This window comes from Hemiscyllium ocellatum, chromosome 8, assembly GCF_020745735.1.
Source record: "Hemiscyllium ocellatum isolate sHemOce1 chromosome 8, sHemOce1.pat.X.cur, whole genome shotgun sequence".
Classification (NCBI taxonomy): Eukaryota; Metazoa; Chordata; class Chondrichthyes; order Orectolobiformes; family Hemiscylliidae; genus Hemiscyllium; species Hemiscyllium ocellatum.
The window spans coordinates 22,326,431-22,338,313 of NC_083408.1; the positions used below are offsets into that span (position 1 = coordinate 22,326,431).

General features: G+C 46.8%; 1 protein-coding gene across 1 annotated transcript in view; it reads right to left on the reverse strand.

The window, feature by feature from the left end:
• The window catches only part of slc39a9 (solute carrier family 39 member 9), a 46,037-nt gene extending 37,017 nt beyond the window's left edge, over positions 1-9,020 (reverse strand). Inside the window, exon 1 of the mRNA XM_060828660.1 lies at positions 7,872-9,020. Coding sequence (XP_060684643.1) covers positions 7,872-7,967 — 96 coding nt within the window. The 5' untranslated portion in view covers positions 7,968-9,020. The remainder of the gene's footprint in view (positions 1-7,871) is intronic.
• Between the last annotated feature and the right edge of the window lie 2,863 nt (positions 9,021-11,883).

The following is an 11,883-nucleotide window of genomic DNA, read 5'->3' on the forward strand; positions in this document are numbered from 1 at the left end:
AAGCCATTAGTAAATGATCATGGCCGGAGAATCAAAATGGCGGCGACCCAGCAGCTCCGAGTCTACAGAGCTGTGCCCAAGACTCCGGCAAAGTGGGGTGCCCACCCTCACTTCACCTGTTAAATGACTTAAAATAGCTTTTGCCCAGCACTCTTGGCCATTTTGCATCAAATTTAACAGTTTGGTGTTTTTTAAAATGACTAACCGACCCCCTCCATGGGGCCGACCTGCAGAGGTGAGCCTGATCTTGGAGTTCGTTAAACTCCAAGAGAAGATCGACGCGCCCATCCAGGAGCCTCGGTCCAGGCAGGAGTTGATCTCAGTCATGCTTCTGCAGCATGACCAAGAGATTGAGAAACTCGGGCAGCGTGTCGGAGGGGCGGAGCAACAGGCCGCAGCCTTGGAGATTGCTGCTGAGTCATCCGTGGGTCAGGTCAGGGCTCTGGAGTGGCGAATCCGGAACCTAGAGGGGCATAGCAATGAAAATCGAGGTCGCCGGAAAAACATTCAGTTGCTGGGCCTTCCCGAACGAGAGGAGTAAGGCCAGCTTGTGGATTTCCTGGAGCAATGACTCCCACAAAGACTGAAATTGGAGTCGGAGATGAGCCGAGTGTGGGTTGAGCGGACTCACTGGGTTGCTGTGCGCCAGCCGGGTCGGACCAACTCCCCCGCCCGGTCCCAGTTTGACTTCAATGTTACAGGGAAAAAAAAATGCTGCTGGAGGCCTCCAGAGTCTTGGGGAAGGGTCCCCATGCCATGATGTACAAGGGCTCCAAGATAATGTTGTTTCAGGACTTTCGTGGTCTGCAAGAGGAGGGCATTCAACAACGTGAAGTGTCTAAGAGACTTAGATATTCAATACTGCATGCAATATCCGGCAACGCTGCGCCTCAGCCATGGAGGATCTGAATATAACTTTGGATCACTGGAGAAAGTAAAAGAATTCCTGGATGCTCTCAAATAGACTTGAACTGTATGGATAATTACTTTATTTGCACCACCCCCCCTCCCCCCACTTGTCTATCTACCTTCCTTTCTCCATCTTTCCCTGGGGGTGGGCGGGGCTTGTTCCTTATTCTTTCTTTGGTCTCCTATCTATAGCTTGTGTGGTTTGGTTATTGGGGGATGTCTCCGAGTGGGATTTTTTTCTTATTTAGTTGCTTAATACTGGCTGGGATTGTAATTTTGTAATCTTACATATTTCTTTCCTATGTTGTTTTGTTAAGCGTATCTAAGTGATCGTGTGGGGGGGGGGGGTCACCCTTTTAACTCCTGTTTAATAATTTATTTACTCCATTTTGTAATGCCTGGGCCGAGGGCAGGGCCCTAGCTGGGAAAGGTTTATGGTGGGGTTATTGGAAGGTAGCAGTGCCCCCTGTGAGTAAGGGGGAAAGACTCCTTTTAAATATGCTTTCTGTTATTTTTATTCAGGAGTAGTTCTTAATAGTTTCGATTTAACTGTTTTAAAGAGTTTTTTTTAATATGTGAATTGTTTTTCATCTGTATTCAATGTCTTTTGGGTGGGGTTCTTCCTCCTGAGGGATCTCGGGGCTGCCTGGACGATCATGGCTAGCCATTCGTTTAGTTGGTGCACCTGGAATATCAAGGGGAGCCACTCACCAATCAAGAGGAAAAATATATTATAAAGTCTTAAAAAAAGGTTAATGCCGATCTTTTACAGGAGACACATCTATGATAAGGAGCGCTCGAAGCTGCGACAGGGTGGGTTTGGCCAGGTGTTCTTTTCACCTTTCAGCTCACAAAGTAGGGGAGTAGCCATCCTTATTCAGAAGAATCTTCCCTTCCAAATGCTAAGCCAGATAAAAGATGAGTCTGGACGATATATATATTGATTAAAGCCCTAATATATAGAGAGGAATACAGGATTTTGAATCTTTATTACCCCCTAGCACACCCTTTTAAATTTGTAACAGAAGCGTTCTCGAAGTTGGTGGCTCTCAGGGTCCGCACACAATTATGGGGGAAGATTTTAATTGTATCATTGACCCAGAGACGGATAGGATACCTAGGAGCTCTGCGGACATGTCTGAGATTTAGGCAACTGGCGGATCTGAACAGGGAGCTAAGGCTGATAGATGTGTGGAGGGGTCTCTACCCTGAGGGTAGAGACTTTACTTTCTATTCTAACCCACGCAAGTGCCATACCAGAATCAACATGTTCTTTGTCTCCTTGACCCTTTTGAACTTGATATTGTCCTGTAAAAGAGGTAATATAACTACTTCTGATCACGCTGCAGTATACATGGAAGTTAATACTAGTGATGATGGGATAGGTCCCCGACATTGGCGTATGGACCCTTTCTTACTGAAGGATAGCAAGTTCATGAAATATTTCTCGCAGGAATTTAAAACCTTCCGGGATATCAACTCCGGCACGGCCAGTAACCCTTCGACGACGTGGAAGACTGCTAAGACATACGTGCGAGGCTTGGTTAGCTCATATTCTGCGACCCGGACAAGACAAAAGGGAGAGCAACAGGGTCTGCTCAAGGCATGCCTGAAGGCAGCTGAAACTGTGTATGCTGATAGGCCCTCCATCACTAAGCTACAGAGGTTCACAGCCCTTAGGGCAGCCGTGAATATCGCACTTACCCAAACAGCAAACAGGGAGGTATTTGCAAAGCAGAGATTATTTGAATACGGTGACAAGCCTGGCAGGTATCTAACATACCTTGCCAGAAAGAAAAAAGGCTCCCCAAGCCATTATGTCTATTAGAGTGTGTGCTGGTACCCTGACTTGTGATCGTAAAATGATCAATGCAGCCTTTAGAAAGTTCTATTCTGAATTGTGTAAGTCACAGGACTGAGAGGATAGAACTAGGAAGGTGGAGTCTTTCTTTAAAAATTTGGCCCTCCTGGGCCTAACCTCGGAGCAGGTGTCGATCTTAAATGCCCCCCCGACAACCTAGGAGGTGGTGAGGCAGCTTCAGAGTGGCAAAGCGCCTGGACCAGATGGATTCCAGGCTAAGTTCGATAAAAAATTTATAAGGAAACTGGCCGGGCAACACATAAACATATATAAAAAACTGTTCATATAGTCAGGGCTGCATCCCACCTTCACTGAGAGAAGCAAATATTTCTCTCATCCTTAAGAAGAGCAAGGCCCCAGAAGACTGCTCTGCATATGGACCCATATCTTTATTAAATGTGGATTTTAAACTTCTCTCAAAAATGTTAGCATTAAGATTGGAGAGGGTTTTACCATTCATGATGAAAGAGGACCAGTAGGGGTTGATAAAGGGCCACAGGTCAACTAATAACATTAGAAGGGTCTTAAATACGGTATAAGCCTGCCAGCAGGGAGCCATACCGGGTTTAGTTGTCTCCCTAGAAGGCATTCGATCGGGTAGAATGGTCATATTTTTTCTATATGCTGAAACGGTTTGGTATTGGAGAGGTCTTTACTAAATGGGTTTCAGTATTATATGATGATCACCAATGGTCTAAGTTCAGATAGCTTTTGCATTGGCAGAGGCTGTCACCAGGGATGTCCTCTCTCACATTATTTACACTAGTGATCGAACCACTGGCAGAAGCTATATGAACTGACCCTAAAATAACAGTTCCAGAGGTTGGATCAGGCAAGCACAAATTTACTCTCTATGTGGATGATGTCCTTTTCTTAAGTGATCCTTTGACATCAGTGTCCCGCTTAATTCAAGTGGTATGTTTTCAGGTTACAAAATCAGTTTTGTGAAATCGGAGGCCATGCCATTGGAAGGCCTTGCCAGTATATCCAATTTTCTGGATGAATCTTGCTTTCCCTTTCGGTGGCCACGAGAAGGTTTTCTGTACTTGGGGATTTTCATTACTCCGGTATTTGGTCAGCTATATAAAACCAATTCCGCACACTTATTAGAGAAAATAAGGCAGAACCTTCAACGCTGGGAAGTTCACCCCAATATCTTGGCTAGGCAGAGTGGCCTTCGTTAAGATGACTATCCGACCCCGTCTCTTATACCCTATGAGAATGCTCCCCCTGATGCTGTCGAGACAGGCGTTGTGTAAGCTTTACGGTTAGTTCGGCTCCTTTATTTGGAGTCGAATGGCCCCTTATTAAATTAGAAAAGTTGCAGCTCCCACAAACAAGGGGAGGACTGGACTTCCCGGATTTCAGGGGGTACCAACTGAGCTCCCTATTATCTTTTGTAGCTGATCGATTGTGGGTCACAAGAGACTCAATCTGGTTATAGAACATAGAACAATACAGCACAGAACAGGCCCTTCGGCCCACGATGTTGTGCCGAACATCTATCCTAGATTAAGCACACATCCATGTACCTATCCAATTGCCGCTTAAAGGTCGTCAATGATTCTGACTCTACCACTCCCACAGGCAGCGCATTCCATGCCCCCACCACTCTCTGGGTAAAGAACCCATCCCTGACATCTCCCCTATACCTTCCACCCTTCACCTTAAATTTATGTTCCTTTGTAACACTCTGTTGTACCCGGGGAAAAAGTTTCTGACTGTCTACTCTATCTATTCCCCTGATCATCTTATAAACCTCTATCAAGTCACCCCTCATCCTTCGCCGTTCCAACGAGAAAAGGCCGAGAACTCTCAACCTGTCCTCGTACGACCTATTCTCCATTCCAGGCAATATCCTGGTAAATCTTCTCTGCACCCTCTCCAAAGCTTCCACATCTTTCCTAAAGTGAGGCGACCAGAACTGCACACAGTCCTCCAAATGTGGCCTTACCAAAGTCCTGTACAGCTGCAACATCGTTTCACGACTCTTGAATTCAATCCCTCTCCTAATGAACGCTAATACACCATAGGCCTTCTTACAAGCTCTATCCACCTGAGTGGCAACTTTCAAAGAGCTATGAACATAGACCCCAAGATCCCTCTGTTCCTCCACCTTCCTAAGAGCCCTACCGTTAACCCTGTATTCCGCATTCTTATTTGTTCTTCCAAAATGGACAGCCTCACACTTGACAGGGTTGAATTCCATCTGCCACTCCTCAGCCCAGCTCTGCATCATATCAAAGTCCCTTTGCAGCCAACAACAGCCCTCCTCACTGTCCACAACTCCACCAATCTTCGTATCATCTGCAAATTTACTGACCCACCCTTCGACTCCCTCATCCAAGTCATTAATAAAAATTACAAACAGCAGAGGACCCAGAACTGATCCCTGCGGAACTCCACTTGTAACTTGTAACTGGGCTCCAGGTTAGATATTGAGACTTCCCAAGCAAAATATCCCCTCATCAATCTACTATTTATGCACAAGGTGACGGTTACTACGGACTATAGTTAAAAACCCTATTGCAGTAAATACAATCAAAGCCTGGAGGATAATGCAACAAGATGAGGGTAACCTGTAAAAACCCTCCCCTTATTCCCCTACAGTGGGAACATCAGGTTTCCAGCCAGGGCTGACTGGTACTACTTTCAAAACTTGGGAGTCCAGAGGTTTCTCCTGTTCGGGAGACCTGTTGATGGGGAGGTCATGATGTCCTTCCAGCAGCTGCGCCAGAAGTTTGGACTGCCCATCGAGGACCTCTTTTGGTATTTTCAATTGCGAGACTTTATACAGAAGACGACCACACGGATAGTCAATCCTTATAAACCGGACAGGGAAAGGAGAGTGCTTTGGCCAATGGGTCTGCCCTCCAGTCAGAACTCTCTACCACCTATTATGCAATAAGGTATCGAAGGACATGGAACAGTTATATAAAATCTGGAATCAAGAATTAGAGTTGGAAATCTCTTTAGAAATGTGGAAGGACGTCTGGGAAAATGCCAGGAAGATCTCTATCTGTAACAGAACCCAGGCTACTCGATTGAAGATGCTTCACGTGGCTCACGTGGCACCTGAACGACTCGCAAAGTTCAAGGCAGAAGCATCCCCAATGTGTCCTAAATGTAAAACTGAAGTTCGCACTCTCATGAATTGTCTATGGACATGCCACAAGATCCACCGGTACTGGGACAGAGTAGCGAATGTCTTGGCAAAGATTTTAGGTATGGAGATGGGATTACTTTTGGGCTCCCCAAATTTTCCCTCTCCGGGCGTATACAGGAAGAAATTATTTATTATCCTTTCCTTTTGTGTGAGGAAAAATACTTTAGTGAATTGGGTATTCGAAGGTCTCCCGGGACTTTCAAACTGGCACAGGGTAGTCATGGAATATATCGCCTTTGACTTCCTCACAAATATGGTGCACCAAAAAACAGAATTATTTTATAGAACATGGCAGCCCTTTTTGAACTACACCGACACAGATATTTCGGCCATATTGTCCAGGGTTTTTGCTTAGCCATGGTAATGGTTCCGGCTGGTTCGGGGGCCCCTGGGAGGAGGAAGCTCATATAAATATGGGTTTTTTGTTATCACTTGATATAAACCTATTTTGAGCCTGTATCTAGTTATTTATTTACCTTCTTGTGTATCGTTAGTAACGTATGATATCCATCGATTCCAGCTTCGGGCGACTGTCTGGAGTTTGCACATTCTCCCCGTGTCTGCGCGGGTTTCCCCGAGTGCTCTGGACCAAAGATGTGCAGGTCAGGTGAATTGACCATGCTAAAATTGCCTGTAGCGTTAAGTGGGATAGTCAGAGGGAAATGGGTCTGGGTGGGTTACCCTTTGGAAGGTCTGTGTGGACTGGTTGGGCTGAAAGGCCTGTTTCCACACTGTAGGGAATCGAATCTAACCTATTTTATGGTTTGGTAGTTTGTACAATAGGTTAATAGTTAGTTTTTTAAAAAATTTTATATTGGTGTTGTTATTATATTGTAAAGTGGAATACACTAGTTTGCATTATTTTTGTAATTGTGTCAAAAATCTTAAAAATCTTCCTTTTCAATAAAAATATCTAAAAAAAAGTGATCGTGGCCCCACAATTCCACTAGAAGCTCTAAAAACTGAGCAGGTTTCTCCTTTGTTATTTTAAATAACGTACTGTTGTAAGAAAATGCTGCCACCTCACTTCCAGTGAGTGAAACTGTCAGTAGGACACAAGTGCTGGAACTACATCCAAACAGCTGAACACTGAAGCCAGCACACTATTTGACTGTACAAGGTGTTACAAGCCAAGTATCAATACCCACACTTTGAAGCACATCTCACTAGTTTAGCAGTTCAGGACAATGCAAACATGCACACGTCTATACCAATACTTCAAGTACGATACTTCAACAAAGTGCAGCACCAAGACAAAAAGGGAAGCCAAGCTGAAGTTCGATTTGGACAAAGGGTAAATGTAACTGAACGGCATTCAAATACGAATATCCAGGTTCCTAATTTCTGATGCCATTTTAGCCCACGGTCGCAAATATAAAAGGTTCAAAGGCACATGTACACATACCACCATACAAACATGTGGAGGTGTTTCACTATCATGTAAGGGACTGAGTGCATTTTGAGTCAGTCGGACAAAGATTAAATCTACTTAACTGTAAGCTCAAAACTGGTTTCAAATCAAAAAGCAAACTATGCTTTGTTGCTTGTGAATTCCTTCGGCCACAGTTCCTTAGAATTTAACAGTGTTTCCAACCAGGTTTCTAGCACCCTCGTTATAATCCAGTAAACTCTTTACGTGGCCCACCCAGTCTTAGTTGCAGAAGAGTTATAGGTAAAGGCAGAACTGTCACAACATACCAGTTCGAAAAAGGAACAAAACCTTTGTTAATTACACGTTATACTGAAACCGGGTAGGTAATATCTCCTAAACTAGGAGATAATTAACCAGATTGATTTTATGAAATTAAACACTTTCACAAAGATATAGGACAGCGAAGCAGCCTTGAAAAAGCAGTGGAGAGAGAAGAGAGAGGAGAGAGTTAAACAGCAGTGAATGGTGCATGGAGTGAGAAGACAGCCAGGCCCTCTGCTTACCTCAGAGAAGTTGAATGCCAAAGGGATCGTGCCTGCCACGTAACAGCCGATTAGCATGGCCAAGGAGAGAAGGCTGATGGTGCTGAGGTCATCCATCCTGCCCTGGGGAAAGGGGGTGGGGAGCACGCTACAGAGAGAGAGAGAGAGATTGGGGGAGAAAGGGGAGTGCAGCAGTGAAATACAGGCTAAGTGGTGGAAGGAGAGAGAGGGGGCAAGGTTTGTTTTGGGATGGGGAGGGAGGAAGTTGGCAAGTGTGGGAAATGCAGATTGAGGAAAGGAGGTTTGGGGGTGAGGGGAGGGGAACAGAGCTGAATTCGGGTTTGGAGGAGTGTTTGGGCAAGGGAAGAGATCTAGGATGCTGAGGCGGGGGGACAGGGAGAAGGATGGAGCTGGAGCGTTTTGGTGTGGGGGGGTAGGAAGGGGTGAAGGGTTTTGGAAGTTTGGTGGATGTGGGATGGGGTAGTGGGGGTGTAAAGAAGGGACAGGACAGGATATTTGGGTGGGCGGGAGGAGGTGTATCTGGGGTGCAGGGAAAAAAAGAGCCTGGGATATTCGGAGAAAGACGGGTGCACGTTATGAGGAGACAGTCTGGGGTATTTGGGGGAAGAGGGCAAGAGTCTGGGGTATTTGGGGGAGAGAGTAGGGGGGAGTCTGGGGATTTAGAGGAGGGGGAGTCTGGGGTATTTGGGGGAGGGAGAGTCTAGATATTTGGGGGAGAAAGAGTGTGAATATTTGAGGGGGGAGTCTGGCAATGGGGAGGGGAGACTGGTTATTTGGAAGATTGGGGGGGTCTAGGGGGTGGGGCAAGAGGGAGTTTGGGAAATTTGACGGGAGAGGGGGAGGGAGTCTGGGGTAACTGGGGGTGGGTAGGAGTGTGAGGTATCGGGGGGGGCGGGGAGGGGAGAGAGGGGCCGATCGGTCACTAACGGAGGCCCCGCCGCCGCCGCGGATTCGGAATCCCGCCTGGAACCGTCCCCTTTTCTGGTTGTTGTTGTTTTGAATTGTTCAACTCCTTGAAGAGCCGAGCTCCATGTTGACTGGGCCCCGGCCCGGGTCTCACACACACAGGGACACGAACACACACAGAGACAGAGACACGGTCACAGTCCCCGGGCCCCACCGGCCGCTCGGCCCATTCAACCAGCACCGCTGACTTCCGGCGCCACCGTCACATCCGGGTCAAAGATCAACTGCCAACGGCAGCAGCGACGACAAAACACCCCCCCCCACCTCACCGAGCGGTGCCGCTGTGAATCAAACAAAACAAAACAGAACAAGTCTTCCTCTTTCCCCACACACTGTCTGTCTCTCTCTCTCTGTCTGACGCCGGGTGTTAAATTGACGCTCCTGGAGCCCACGGTGCCCCTCACAAACATGGAGACCGCCAGCGGCTGCGGGGAGAGGGCAGGGCACTCGCTTCCGCCGAACGGCACGACTCCAGGCGCCGGCTGGCCAACGGTGACCGGTTCCGCGTCGAACCCGTTGAGGCGGCGAGAAAACGCTCCGGGAGGAAGGTAAGTGTCTGTCCTGAGCCACGTTAGCGTTTGCGGGTTCCCCTCACAAAGATGGCCGCGGGGGGAGGGGCAGGGCCCCCCGTGGCCAGAAGGCCCCGCCCACCCTTGGCAAGAAGGTTCCGCCCCACCTTTCTTCCTCCCCCTCCTCCCTCAGGGGACACTAGTGTTGATAGTGGAAAGTCTAAGGGTAAACCTTGTGGGTAATATCTGGGATTCACTCATGGTGTTCATACATGTCTGAGATGATTTGGAAAGGAAGAGGATAAGTTATTGTGTGTGTGTGTGTGTGTGTGTGTGTGTGTGTGTGTGTGAGAGTGAGTGAGTGAGATGGACTCAACAGCACTGGCTTAATATGACTCTGAAGGAGAAAGTGAGGACTGCAGATCAGAATCAGGAATATGACTGTCCAACTCAACTCTTGCAGAAAGTTGCCAGTCAATAATTCTGTACTTAATAGCAAGACTAGTGCTTTTGTTTTAAAATGCAGAAAGTATGTACAGGACATTGGTTAGGCCACTGTTGGAATATTGCGTGCAATTCTGATCTCCTTCCTATCAGAAAGATGCTGTGAAACTTGAAAGGGTTCAGAAAAGATTTACAAGGATGTTGTCAGGGTTAGAGGATCTGAATTATAGGGAGAGGCTGAGCAGGCTGGGGCTGTTTTCCCTGGAGCATCGGAGGCTGAGGGGTGACCTTATAGAGGTTTACGAAATTATGAGAGGCATGGATAGGATAAATGGACAAAGTCTTTTCCCTGGGGTCGGGGAGTCCCAGAACTAGAGGGCATAGGTTTAGGGTGAGAGGGGAAAGACATAAAAGAGACCTAAGGGACAACATTTTCACACAGAGGATGGTGTGCGTATGGAATGAGCTGCCAGAGGAACTGGTGGAGGCTGGTACAATTGCAACATTTAAGAGGCATTTGGATGGGTATATGAATAGGAAGGGTTTGGAGGGATATGGGCCGGGTGCTGGCAGGTGGGACTAGATTGGGTTGGATTATCTGGTCGGCATGGACAGGTTGGACCAAAGGGTCTGTTTCCATGTTGTACATCTCTATGACTCATTAGTAAGTAAACCCATATTTGTTCAGAATTCTTCCCCTATTGCACCCCAGACCGCCAGACACAACCCTCATGGCTACACAAAGGCCCTGAACAGTATAGCTGACAAGTCTGCATCAGTATAATTCAGAAAGGGCCATCATGTTCTGCAAAACAATTCTGTTTTCTGGTGCACCATACTCGTAAGTCCAGGGGGAAGTGTTCCATGACTCGAAAGTCCCGGGAGATTCTCTGACACCCAGCTCATTAGAATGTTCTTCCTCGTACAGAATGAATGAATATTAAACAATTTCTTCCTATGCACATCCAAAGAGGGAGGATTTGGAAGACCCGAGAGGAGGGACACCGGATCCAACTTAACCTCAGTTCCCAAAACCTCTTCCAAAACACCCATTATGGCATCCCAATGCCTGTGAAGCTTGGGGCATGACTACAAGCGATGAGTGAGAGGACCGACCTCCATTTTACACTTGGGCACATTGGGGACACTCCTGTCTTGAATTTCACAAGCCGTTCCGGTGCCCAGTGAGCCCTATGGAGTACCTTCAGTTGAATAGCCTGGGTCCTATTGCAAATCGAGCTCTTCCGAACATTTTCCCAGATATCCTCCCACATCTCTAACGAGATTTCCATCCCCAATTCTTGAGTCTAGGTTCTGTATAGCCGCTCAGTGTCCTTCGAAACATTATTTCATAACAAGTGATAGAGAGTGCTAACCGAGAGGGCTCCCGTAGACCAGAGCACTCTCCTCTCCATGTCTAAGTTGTCGAGTCTAACCATCAATGTAGTCTTTTTTTGTATGAAATCTCTAACTTGGAAGTAATGAAAGAGGTCTCTCCTAGGTAGCTCAAACTTCTGACTCAGCTGCTTGAAGGACATCATGCCCTCCCCATCAAATAGATCTCTCAAACAGGAGATTCCTCTGGACTCCCAGAACTTAAAGCCAGAGTCTATCAACCCGAGCTGGAATCCTAACATTCCATTATGGGAGTAGAACATAGAACCTAGAACATAGAAAAGTACAGCACAGAACAGGCCCTTAGGCCCACGATGTTGTGCCGAGATTTAACCCTAATGTAAAATATTGTAAAAACCTACACACCCCTCAGCTCACTGCTATCCATGTACATATCTAGCAGTCACTTAAATGTCCCCAATGACTCTGCTTCCACCACCACTGCTAGCAACGCATTCCATGCATTCACAACTCTGTGTGTAAAAAAATCTACCTCTGATGTCTCCTTTATACCTTCCTCCAAATATCTTCAAACTATAACTTCTCGTACCAGTCAATCCTGCCCTGGGGAAAAGTCTCTGGCTATTGATTCTATCTATTCCACTCATTATTTTATACGCCTCAATCAGGTCTCCTCTCTTCCTCCTTCTCTCCAGAGAGAAAAGTCCGAGCTTATTCAACCTTTCTTCATAAGAGAA